The 13,302-nt window shown below is 51.6% G+C and overlaps 1 protein-coding gene across 1 annotated transcript in view; it reads left to right on the top strand.

Moving 5' to 3' along the window:
* The window catches only part of ITGB5 (integrin subunit beta 5), a 42,756-nt gene extending 37,341 nt beyond the window's left edge, over positions 1–5,415 (top strand). The window contains exons 7-8 of the mRNA XM_040358313.1: positions 1,270–1,404; positions 4,957–5,415. Coding sequence (XP_040214247.1) covers positions 1,270–1,404; positions 4,957–5,397 — 576 coding nt within the window. The 3' untranslated portion in view covers positions 5,398–5,415. The remainder of the gene's footprint in view (positions 1–1,269; positions 1,405–4,956) is intronic.
* Positions 5,416–13,302: the final 7,887 nt, after the last annotated feature.

The following is a 13,302-nucleotide window of genomic DNA, read 5'->3' as shown; positions in this document are numbered from 1 at the left end:
CTGTGCCCATTATGAGGAGTTCCCACCATCCCTGTGCTGAGTTCCCCGGTCTGTACACCCGCTGTGCCCCATTATGAGGGGTTCCCACCATCCCTGTGCTGAGTTCCCGGGTCTGTACACCCGCTGTGCCCATTATGAGGGGTTCCCACCATCCCTGTGCCCAGTTCCCGGGTCTGTACACCCGCTGTGCCCCATTATGAGGAGTTCCCACCATCCCTGTGCTGAGTTCCCGGGTCTGTACACCCGCTGTGCCCATTATGAGGGGTTCCCACCCTCCCTGTGCTGAGTTCCCGGGTCTGTACACCCGCTGTGCCCATTATGAGGGGTTCCCACCATCCCTGTGCTGAGTTCCCGGGTCTGTACACCCGCTGTGCCCATTATGAGGAGTTCCCACCATCCCTGTGCTGAGTTCCCGGGTCTGTACACCCGCTGTGCCCATTATGAGGGGTTCCCACCATCCCTGTGCTGAGTTCCCGGGTCTGTACACCCGCTGTGCCCATTATGAGGGGTTCCCACCCTCCCTGTGCTGAGTTCCCGGGTCTGTACACCCGCTGTGCCCATTATGAGGGGTTCCCACCATCCCTGTGCTGAGTTCCCGGGTCTGTACACCCGCTGTGCCCATTATGAGGAGTTCCCACCATCCCTGTGCTGAGTTCCCGGGTCTGTACACCCGCTGTGCCCATTATGAGGGGTTCCCACCATCCCTGTGCTGAGTTCCCGGGTCTGTACACCCGCTGTGCCCCATTATGAGGGGTTCCCACCATCCCTGTGCTGAGTTCCCGGGTCTGTACACCCGCTGTGCCCATTATGAGGGGTTCCCACCATCCCTGTGCTGAGTTCCCGGGTCTGTACACCTGGTCTGGTGGTTTTTGGTTTTGCTCTGCAGCCTCTGGTCATATGATATAATAGTGTTTCCTGTGTGTGAATTTAAACACAGAATTTTCTCGTGTGACTGAGCTGAACCTTTAAACTTATCAAAGTCAAATTTTCATAATGCACCCGAGCTGTGACCTGCTCATTGCCCCAGGGGGTGGTGGTGGGGTTGGATGGGCAGACAGCGAGGGGTGTGTTGGGGCACGCTCTGCTCTGCTCCGCTCTTTTGTCTTAGAAGAAATGTTTTACTTTCTAATTATAATCTGTCCCCCCCGGCCGGGTTCAGATCCTCGGGTGTCAGGAGATTGTACCGGGAAGATTTATTAATGTTCACAAACACAGAATTATCTTTGTATCGTTTTATGTTATTTTATAAAGAACTTTCATGTGTTGCAGAATATTCGCTCCAAGGTGGAATTAACCGTCTCCGAGACCCCGGATGACCTGGAGCTCAGCTTCACCGCCACGTGTCAGGATGGGGCGTCCTATCCGGGTGTGAGGAAGTGCGGGGAGCTGATGATTGGCGATACGGTGAGTGGTGAGGGCGCCGCGCCGCCATGTCTGAGGTTACTAGTGCACAAGCAACGCATCACTATTGTTAAGATGCCCCCCCCCATGCCATCAGTGTCTCCCCTTGCCGAGAACCCCTGCCCCCTCTTCTGTCTCATTGCCCCCCCCTCATATCTCCCTGCCCACATATTGCCTGCCCCCCCCTCCTCATATCTCCTGCCTCCCCTCATATCTCCTGTCCCTCCTCATATCTCCCTGTCCCCATATCTCCTGCCACCCCCCCATATCTCCCAGCCCCCCCTTGTATCTCCCTGCCCCCACGTCTCCTAGTGCACCCTGTGTTCCCCCCCATATTGCCTAGTGCACCCTCTGTCTCCTACTGCTCCCTTATATTTCCCAAGTGCATCCTATGTGTCTCCTGTTGTGGCCCCTGTGTGTCCCCACGTTTCCTGGTGTGTCCCTGTGTGTCCCCACGTTTCCTGGTGTGTCCCTGTGTGTCCCCACGTCTCCTGGTGTGCCCCTGTGTGCCCCCACGTCTCCTGGTGTGCCCCCACTTCTCCTGGTGTGCCCCTGTGTGCCCCCACGTCTCCTGGTGTGCCCCCACATCTCCTGGTGTGCCCCTGTGTGCCCCCACGTCTCCTGGTGTGCCCCTGTGTGCCCCCACGTCTCCTGCTGTGCCCCCACGTTTCCTGGTGTGCCCTTGTGTGCCCCCACGTTTCCTGGTGTGCCCTTGTGTGCCCCCACGTCTCCTGTGTGCCCCCACGTCTCCTGGTGTGCCCCTGTGTGCCCCCACGTCTCCTGGTGTGCCCCTGTGTGCCCCCACGTCTCCTGGTGTGCCCCTGTGTGCCCCCAGGTCTCCTGGTGTGCCCTTGTGTGCCCCCACGTCTCCTGGTGTGCCCCTGTGTGCCCCCACGTCTCCTGGTGTGCCCCCACATCTCCTGGTGTGCCCCCACATCTCCTGGTGTGCCCCTGTGTGCCCCCACTTCTCCTGGTGTGCCCCTGTGTGCCCCCACGTCTCCTGGTGTGCCCCTGTGTGCCCCCACGTCTCCTGCTGTGCCCCCACGTTTCCTGGTGTGCCCTTGTGTGCCCCCACGTCTCCTGTGTGCCCCCACGTCTCCTGGTGTGCCCCTGTGTGCCCCCACGTCTCCTGGTGTGCCCCTGTGTGCCCCCACGTCTCCTGGTGTGCCCCTGTGTGTCCCCATGTCTCCTGGTGTGCCCCTGTGTGTCCCCATGTCTCCTGGTGTGCCCCCATGTCTCCTGCTGTGCCCCTGCGTGTCCCCATGTCTCCCGGTGTGCCCCGTGTCTCCTGGTGCAATACTCTTGGATTATAAGAAGTTTGCAGACTTTACCCTGAATGTAAATATAGGTCACCTCCGCGTATGGTGACACACCCTGTCGTCGGGCAGACAACACTCTGTAATGTGTGTTCAGCTTCTGGCAGATCTGCTGACTCAGCACGGCACTCCTCTCCGAAAAGAATTTCATTGTGATTCTCAGGTTCATGTGATTAGAAGGGGGGGGGCGGTCATCGTATGTCATGCATATAAAACAAAATACAGCACCGCACTTTATCTGGCAATGGCAGTCAGGGAAATGGTCTTCATGTGGTGGTTGGGGGGTGGAGGGGCTTATTACATGAGGAAGTGTAATGGCAATAAATACAAGTGGCAGGGATGACAATCGTGTTTATCTACAAGAATTATCAATGTCTCAGTGTAGATATTAATCTTATCAAAGACTGAATAAATTGTTCCATATCCCACAAACTTAACGATCCTAGTCATTTATCTGCTTTCCTTTGATTGGTTCTAGAGAACCCTAGAGGGAATCGGTAACCGTTGGTTACAGTCAACTGATAACTCCTGATTGTTACGTTGTATCTCCTTTTTACAACCACAAATATATTTTCCTGTGTAGAACATACAGTTTGTTGATTCTCCTGGTCACCTAAGAGCAAGCATGTGCGTGATGATGTCACTAGCCCCGCCCAATCTATTTGGTCACTAGGGACTTCGTCAGGAGCGGCTTAGGAAAGCATTCGCTGTAGGTGTGCTCAGGTGCCAAGTCCAGATTCAAAATGGGAAATGTCATCTCTTCTATCTCTTGGGGTCCCCTCATATCTCCCTGCCCCCCTCCCCTCATATCTCCCTGCATTCCCCTCATGTCCAATTATGTCCCATCTTATTAGGGTCCCTCACTCTGTCCCATCTCTTCTATCTCTTGGGGTCCCCTCTCCCCCTGTGTCCCATCTTTTCTATCTCTTAGGGTCCCCCTTCCCCTGTGTCCCATCTGTTCTATCTCTTGGGGTCCCCCTTACCCTGTGTCCCATCTTTTCTATCTCTTGGGGTCCCCCCTCTCCCCCTGTGTCCCATCTTTTCTATCTCTTAGGGTCCCCCTTCCCCTGTGTCCCATCTGTTCTATCTCTTAGGGTCCCCCTTCCCCTGTGTCCCATCTGTTCTATCTCTTGGGGTCCCCCTTACCCTGTGTCCCATCTTTTCTATCTCTTGGGGTCCCCCCTCTCCCCCTGTGTCCCATCTTTTCTATCTCTTGGGGTCCCCCCTCTCCCCCTGTGTCCCATCTTTTCTATCTCTTAGGGTCCCCCTTCCCCTGTGTCCCATCTGTTCTATCTCTTGGGGTCCCCCTTACCCTGTGTCCCATCTTTTCTATCTCTTGGGGTCCCCCTTACCCTGTGTCCCATCTTTATCGCTTAGGGTCCCCCTTCCCCTGTGTCCCATCTTTTCTATCTCTTGGGGTCCCCCTTACCCTGTGTCCCATCTTTATCGCTTAGGGTCCCCCTTCCCCTGTGTCCCATCTTTTCTACCTCTTGGGGTCCCCCCTCTCCCCCCGTGTCCCATCTTTTCTATCGCTTGGGGTCCCCTCTCCCCCTGTGTCCCATCTCTATCTCTCTTGGGGTCCTCCTCCCCCTATGTCCCATATCCATATCTTCTACCTCTTGGGGTCCCCACTGCCGCTGTGTCCCATTTCTTGGGGTCCCTTCCTTCCCTTATTTCCCATCACTTCTATCCCTTAGGGTCCCATATTTTCCCTTGGGGGGGCCCCTCTCCCCTTATGTCTCGGGGTCCTACAACTTCTATTTCTCGGAATCCCCCCTTCCCCTATGTCCAATCTCTTCTTTCTTTTTGGGGTCCCTCTCCCCCTATGTCTCATCTCTCTCTTAACGTCCCCCCCCATGTCCCATCTTTTCTCTTGGCTCCCCTCCCCTTTATGTCTCGTCTATCTCTCGCCCCCCCCCCATGTCTAATCTTTTCTATCTTTTTGGGGTCCCTCTCCTCCTATGTCTTTTTAATCTCTCGGGGTCCCCCTCCCCCTATGTCTTATCTCTCTCTTAAGGTCCCCCCATGTCCCATCTTTTCTCTTGGCTCCCCTCCCCTTTATGTCTTGTCTATCTCTTGGGGTCCCAAAACTTCTACCTCTCGGCCCCCCCCCCCTATGTATAATCTTTTCTATCTTTTTGGGGTCCCTCTCCTACTATGTCTCTTTAATCTCTCGGGGTACCCCCCCCCTTTTCCCTATGTCCATCTTATGACTCCATGCTCTCCTGTCTCCCTCCAGGTTTCCTTCGAGGTTTCGGCGCAGGCGAGGAGCTGCCCTTCGCCGGGGACGGCGCACACCTTCACCATCAAGCCGGTGGGTTTCCGGGACGCGCTGGAGGTGACGGTGACTTACAATTGCAGCTGCGGCTGTTCTCACCTGGGGGAGGCGAGCAGCGGGAAGTGCAGCGGGAACGGGACCTTCACCTGCGGGGTCTGTAACTGTGACTCCGGCTTCCTGGGGGGGCGGTGCGAGTGCGGAGAGGACGACGACAGCAGTAGCTCGTCCCTGAACACCTGCCGGGAGTCGGAGAGCCACACCGTGTGCAACGGGCGAGGGAGGTGCATCTGCGGCCTGTGCTCCTGTTATGAGAGCGAATTCGGGCGCATCAGCGGCTCCTACTGCCAGTGCGACGACTTCTCCTGCGCCAGGTTCAAGGGAATCCTCTGCTCAGGTGAGTGATCTGTAATATTGTACTGTAACCTGTTCATAACACCCGCGGGGGAAAGGAAATCCGGGCACATGATTAAGCCCCAATGGTGGGGCGAAACGCGTTGGAGGGGGTCTACTGAGGCTATTTTTCATATGACACACAGCTTTGTATTGTGTGCAGTCTGAATGCCTTCTTATATATTTCTAGTCAAGGCCCATACTGTGATCTATGGTGGGGTTGGGGGAGGGGCAATTCATTGCCAGCAACACTAGCCCTGCTGGTCAGTAATCTGACCTCATATGTTGGGGGAAAAATAGAGACCATCTTCTGTATATCTCTCCCATACCTGCACAATGCTAATCTTTTTTGCTTTCAGATCTGAACCATTGGGTTATAGCGCCACCTGCAGGGGAAAGGACACAAGGCACAAAAACAAAAGCACAGCTCAGAGGCGACCTAGTGTCCATTCCTCCTATAGGTGGCAGTATAACCCAAAGGTCACAGAATTCCCGTGTCCCTCATTGGACTCCCAGGAACAAGGTTTTACAGTGAGTACAAAAATCTTATTTTACCCCAAACTCCTCCACTGTGGGAATTTTCCACTAAAGTGGACCTGTCACCGGATTAGGATTGGTTTGTGGTGCTGTGTAATATCTCTGGACAAATCAGATTTTTTATATTTTTTATATTCTGTGTGCAATGATGGCCAGTCCATAGGGGGCGCACGGGCTGTATACTCTGCTGTGATTCTGGGCTGTATACTCTGTCCTGGGATCCTGAGCTGTATACTCTGTCCTGTGAATTTGGGCTGTATACTCTGTCCTGTGAGTCTGGGGATGTATACTCTGTCCTGTGAGTCTGGGGCTGTATACTCTGTCCTGTGAGTCTGGGGCTGTATACTCTGTCCTGTGGTTCTGGGGCTGTATACTCTGTCCTGTGATTCTGGGCTGTATACTCTGTCCTGTGAGTCTGGGGCTGTATACTCTGTCCTGTGAGTCTGGAGCTGTATACTCTGTCCTGTGAGTCTGGAGCTGTATACTCTGTCCTGTGAGTCTGGAGCTGTATACTCTGTCCTGTGAGTCTGGGGCTGTATACTCTGTCCTGTGAGTCTGGGGATGTATACTCTGTCCTGTGATTCTGGGGCTGTATACTCTGTCCTGTGATTCTGGGGCTGTATACTCTGTCCTGTGGTTCTGGGGCTGTATACTCTGTCCTGTGAGTCTGGGGATGTATATACTCTGTCCTGTGAGTCTGGGGCTGTATACTCTGTCCTGTGAGTCTGGGGATGTATATACTCTGTCCTGTGAGTCTGGGCTGTATACTCTGTCCTGTGAGTCTGGGGATGTATATACTCTGTCCTGTGAGTCTGGGGCTGTATACTCTGTCCTGTGAGTCTGGGGATGTATACTCTGTCCTGTGGTTCTGGGCTGTATACTCTGTCCTGTGAGTCTGGGGCTGTATACTCTGTCCTGTGAGTCTGGGGATGTATATACTCTGTCCTGTGAGTCTGGGGATGTATACTCTGTCCTGTGATTCTGGGGCTGTATACTCTGTCCTGTGATTCTGGGGCTGTATACTCTGTCCTGTGATTCTGGGGCTGTATACTCTGTCCTGTGATTCTGGGGCTGTATACTCTGTCCTGTGATTCTGGGCTGTATACTCTGTCCTGTGATTCTGGGGCTGTATACTCTGTCCTGTGATTCTGGGGCTGTATACTCTGTCCTGGGATTCTGGGGCTGTATACTTTGTCCTGTGATTCTGGGGCTGTATACTCTGTCCTGTGATTCTGGGGCTGTATACTCTGTCCTGTGATTCTGGGGCTGTATACTCTGTCCTGTGATTCTGGGGCTGTATACTCTGTCCTGTGATTCTGGGGCTGTATACTCTGTCCTGTGATTCTGGGGCTGTATACTCTGTCCTGGGATTCTGGGGCTGTATACTCTGCCCTGGGATTCTGAGCTGTATACTCTGTCCTGGGATTCTGGGGCTGTATACTCTGTCCTGGGATTCTGGGGCTGTATACTTTGTCCTGTGATTTTGGGGCTGTATACTCTGTCCTGTGTTTATGGGGCTGTATACTCTGTCCTGGGATTCTGGGGCTGAGTACTCTGCTGTGATTCTGGACTGTATACTCTGTCCTGTGATTCTGGGGCTGTATACTCTGTCCTGTGATTCTGGGGCTGTATACTCTGTCCTGTGATTCTGGGCTGTATACTCTGTCCTGTGATTCTGGGGCTGTATACTCTGTCCTGTGATTCTGGGGCTGTATACTCTGTCCTGGGATTCTGGGGCTGTATACTCTGTCCTGGGATTCTGGGGCTGTATACTCTGTCCTGTGATTCTGGGGCTGTATACTTTGTCCTGTGATTCTGGGGCTGTATACTCTGTCCTGTGATTCTGGGGCTGTATACTCTGTCCTGGGATTCTGGGGCTGTATACTCTGTCCTGTGATTCTGGGGCTGTATACTCTGTCCTGTGATTCTGGGGCTGTATACTCTGTCCTGTGAGTCTGGGGCTGTATACTCTGTCCTGTGATTCTGGGGCTGCTTGTGATATATTTCAGACAGCGGTTTGATAATTGTGCTGCGGTGTTGGATCTGTTAATGTTTTATTGCTCCCGTTTATTAATTCCCTCTGTGAACATATTTGTACTTCCTCTGTTGAGCGCGTGCGTGTGCGCTGCTTGTGTGTGTGCCGGGATTTTTCTGATGTCAGCACTTATGATATGGAGCCGGGTGTCATTATTCGATGTGTATAGTATTATCCTCTGTGATCCTCGATCGTTGTCATCATTCGATGTGTATAGTATTATCCTCTGTGATCTTCGATCGGTGTCATTATTCGATTTGTATAGTATTATCCTCTGTGATCTTCGATCGGTGTCATTATTCGATGTGTATAGTATTATCCTCTGTGATCTTCGATCGGTGTCATTATTCGATGTGTATAGTATTATCCTCTGTGATCTTCGATCGGTGTCATTATTCGATGTGTATAGTATTATCCTCTGTGATCTTCGATCGGTGTCATTATTCGATGTGTATAGTATTATCCTCTGTGATCTTCGATCGGTGTCATTATTCGATGTGTATAGTATTATCCTCTGTGATCTTCGATCGGTGTCATTATTCGATGTGTATAGTATTATCCTCTGTGATCTTCGATCGTTGTCATTATTCGATTTGTATAGTATTATCCTCTGTGATCTTCGATCGGTGTCATTATTCGATGTGTATAGTATTATCCTCTGTGATCTTCGATCGGTGTCATTATTCGATGTGTATAGTATTATCCTCTATGATCTTCGATCGTTGTTGTTATTCGATGTGTATAGTATTATCCTCTGTGATCTTCGATCGTTGTCGTTATTCGATGTGTATAGTATTATCCTCTGTGATCTTCGATCGTTGTCATTATTCGATGTGTATAGTATCCTCTGTGATCTTCGATCGTTGTCATTATTCGATTTGTATAGTATTATCCTCTGTGATCTTCGATCGGTGTGTCATTATTCGATTTGTATAGTATTATCCTCTGTGATCTTCGATCGTTGTCCTCATTCGATGTGTATAGTATTATCCTCTGTGATCTTCGATCGTTGTCGTTATTCGATGTGTATAGTATTGTCCTCTGTGATCTTCGATCGTTGTCATCATTCGATGTGTATAGTATTGTCCTCTGTGATCTTCGATCGGTGTCATTATTCGATGTGTATAGTATTATCCTCTGTGATCTTCGATCGGTGTCATTATTCGATGTGTATAGTATTATCCTCTGTGATCTTCGATCGGTGTCATTATTCGATGTGTATAGTATTATCCTCTGTGATCTTCGATCGTTGTCATTATTCGATGTGTATAGTATTATCCTCTGTGATCTTCGATCGTTGTCGTTATTCGATGTGTATAGTATTGTCCTCTGTGATCTTCGATCGTTGTCATCATTCGATGTGTATAGTATTGTCCTCTGTGATCTTCGATCGGTGTCATTATTCGATGTGTATAGTATTGTCCTCTGTGATCTTCGATCGTTGTCATTATTCGATGTGTATAGTATCCTCTGTGATCTTCGATCGTTGTCATTATTCGATGTGTATAGTATCCTCTGTGATCTTCGATCGTTGTCATTATTCGATTTGTATAGTATTATCCTCTGTGATCTTCGATCGGTGTGTCATTATTCGATTTGTATAGTATTATCCTCTGTGATCTTCGATCGTTGTCCTCATTCGATGTGTATAGTATTATCCTCTGTGATCTTCGATCGTTGTCGTTATTCGATGTGTATAGTATTGTCCTCTGTGATCTTCGATCGTTGTCATCATTCGATGTGTATAGTATTGTCCTCTGTGATCTTCGATCGGTGTCATTATTCGATGTGTATAGTATTGTCCTCTGTGATCTTCGATCGTTGTCATTATTCGATGTGTATAGTATTATCCTCTGTGCTCCGGCTTCTCTTTGTAGATGAGGATTATTATCCGGTAATTGCTGCCCCCCGTCTGAGACTTTTATTTCTGGCAGCGTCTCGTCCTCTTCCGTCCTTCCCGTTGTGACAGCTGGAGATGAAATAATTTTACAATCTAGTCCATCTGTCGGGTCCAGTAGCCAATAGAATTAAAGAGAACGAGGGCGGCCATTGCTGACCCGATGGGTGATGTTGCTGATGTAATGGGTGAAAAAAGGAATGCATTGCAGTGCTCAATTTAAAAAAAAAAACTTGCTAATTAGCATGGCTACTTGGGGTCACTATCTGCAGGTACGGCCACTTGGGGTCACTATCTGCAGGTACGGCCACTTGGGGTCACTGTCGGAGGACATGGCCACTTGGGGTCACTATCAGGGAGTTTGGCTACTTGGGGTCCCTGTCAGTGGACATGGCTACTTGGGGTCACTATCAGTAGGCAGGGTTACTTAGGGTCGCTATCAGTGGGTACGGCTACTGGGGGTCACTATCAGTGGGTACGGCTACTGGGGGTCACTATCAGAGGACATGGCTACTTGGGGTCACTATCAGAGAACATGGCTACTTGGGGTCACTATCAGTAGGCAGGGTTACTTAGGGTCGCTATCAGTGGATACGGCTACTGGGGGTCACTATCAGAGGACATGGCCACTTGAGGTCACTATCAGCGGGTACAGCCACTTGGGGTCACTGTCGGCAGGTACGGCCACTTGGGGTCACTGTCGGAGGACATGGCTACTTGGAGTCACTATCAGGGAGTTTGGCTACTGGGGGTCCCTGTCAGCGGGCATGGCTACCTCCTAATGCCGCCTCGTGGTGCCAGCAGTGCCCATTTGCCTGGCTGGCTCTGGCTGTGATGGTTGCAGTCAGTGACCCCAAACATCAGATTCTCTATAATGATACATTGTTACTTGTAGTTTTCTTAAATATCTCAGAGGAAGAGTGGGGGGCAGGGCTCTGGTTGTTGAAAAACTCATCTAAATCTATCTAAATAGTTGTGTTGTGGTGAGGGCTGCATGTTGTTGTTGTTGTTGTTTTGGAGCGTCTGACCTTCTGTAGGCCGCAAATGCCGACCCTTCCATCCCCCGCCGCTGGACTGAATCTCATGTAACTGTCTAATTGTGTTCCTGTCCCTTGTATCTCCCGTATACCGGAGGTCCCTTGTATCTCCCGTATACCGGAGGTCCCTTGTATCTCCCGTATACCGGAGGTCCCTTGTATCTCCCGTATACCGGAGGTCCCTTGCATCTCCCGTATACCGGAGGTCCCTTGCATCTCCCGTATACCGGAGGTCCCTTGCATCTCCCGTATACCGGAGGTCCCTTGCATCTCCCGTATACCGGAGGTCCCTTGCATCTCCCGTATACCGGAGGTCCCTTGCATCTCCCGTATACCGGAGGTCCCTTGCATCTCCCGTATACCGGAGGTCCCTTGCATCTCCCGTATGCCGGAGGTCCCTTGCATCTCCCGTATACCGGAGGTCCCTTGTATCTCCCGTATATCGGAGGTCCCTTGTATCTCCCGTATACCGGAGGTCCCTTGTATCTCCCGTATATCGGAGGTCCCTTGTATCTCCCGTATATCGGAGGTCCCTTGTATCTCCCGTATATCGGAGGTCCCTTGTATCTCCCGTATGCCGGAGGTCCCTTGTATCTCCCGTATGCCGGAGGTCCCTTGTATCTCCCGTATGCCGGAGGTCCCTTGTATCTCCCGTATATCGGAGGTCCCTTGTATCTCCCGTATATCGGAGGTCCCTTGTATCTCCCGTATATCGGAGGTCCCTTGTATCTCCCGTATATCGGAGGTCCCTTGTATCTCCCGTGTGCCGGAGGTCCCTTGTATCTCCCGTGTGCCGGAGGTCCCTTGTATCTCCTGTATACCGGAGGTCCCTTGTATCTCCTGTATACCGGAGGTCCCTTGTATCTCCTGTATACCGGAGGTCCCTTGCATCTCCCGTATACCGGAGGAGGTCCCTTGTATCTCCCGTATACCGGAGGAGGTCCCTTGTATCTCCCGTATGCCGGAGGTCCCTTGTATCTCCCGTATGCCGGAGGTCCCTTGTATCTCCCGTATGCCGGAGGTCCCTTGTATTTCCCGTATACCGGAGGTCCCTTGCATCTCCCGTATGCCGGAGGTCCCTTGCATCTCCCGTATACCGGAGGTCCCTTGCATCTCCCGTATACCGGAGGTCCCTTGTATCTCCCGTATATCGGAGGTCCCTTGTATCTCCCGTATACCGGAGGTCCCTTGTATCTCCCGTATATCGGAGGTCCCTTGTATCTCCCGTATATCGGAGGTCCCTTGTATCTCCCGTATACCGGAGGTCCCTTGTATCTCCCGTATACCGGAGGTCCCTTGTATCTCCCGTATATCGGAGGTCCCTTGTATCTCCCGTATATCGGAGGTCCCTTGTATCTCCCGTATATCGGAGGTCCCTTGCATCTCCCGTGTACCGCAGGTCCCTTGCATCTCCCGTGTACCGCAGGTCCCTTGCATCTCCCGTGTACCGGAGGTCCCTTGCATCTCCCGTGTACCGCAGGTCCCTTGCATCTCCCGTGTACCGCAGGTCCCTTGCATCTCCCGTGTACCGGAGGTCCCTTGCATCTCCCGTGTACCGCAGGTCCCTTGCATCTCCCGTGTACCGCAGGTCCCTTGCATCTCCCGTGTACCGCAGGTCCCTTGCATCTCCCGTGTACCGCAGGTCCCTTGCATCTCCCGTGTACCGCAGGTCCCTTGCATCTCCCGTGTACCGCAGGTCCCTTGTATCTCCCGTATATCGCAGGTCCCTTGCATCTCCCGTATGCCGGAGGTCCCTTGCATCTCCCGTATGCCGGAGGTCCCTTGCATCTTCTGTATATCGGAGGTTGGCTCTTTATTCCATGAAAGTTACTTTGTATCTGTTCCTGGCTCCTTCCTGTTCTTTATCTATCCCGGATGTTGTAAAGTCTCACTTCTCTCGCCCCCACATTCCAGCTCTATAAATACATCTCTGATGATTGATGAATAATGTAGATGTGGGGTTGGCGGTTTCCGTCCTCCTTCGTACACAACACGCGGCGGCACGCTGGAAATATCCTTTCCTGGCACTCTGTATCCGCTCTGAGGAATAATTCTGTCCGGTCAGTGCCCAGAAATAATCGTTATGAATAATGAATGTAGGGGGCGCTGTGTTTAGTCTTTGAGTTAAATGAAGGGTAATGAGGTGATAAATATTGATGGCTGGAAACAGGAAGTGTGTCGTTCTAATATTCAATAAGAGCGCCAGGGACACCATACTGTCCAATGTCCATCCAGTGCCTTCCACTCTCCGTCCAATGTCCTTCCACTCTCCGTCCAATGTCCTTCCACTCTCCGTCCAATGTGTGTCCAATGTCCTTCTACTCTCCATCCAATGTCCATCCAGTGCCTTCCAAATGTCCGTCCAATGTCCTTCTACTCTCCGTCCAATGTCCTTCCACTCTCCGTCCAAT

Source organism: Rana temporaria, chromosome 6 (genome assembly GCF_905171775.1).
Source record: "Rana temporaria chromosome 6, aRanTem1.1, whole genome shotgun sequence".
NCBI lineage: Eukaryota > Metazoa > Chordata > Amphibia > Anura > Ranidae > Rana > Rana temporaria.
This window is presented reverse-complemented; position numbering and strand designations above follow the sequence as displayed.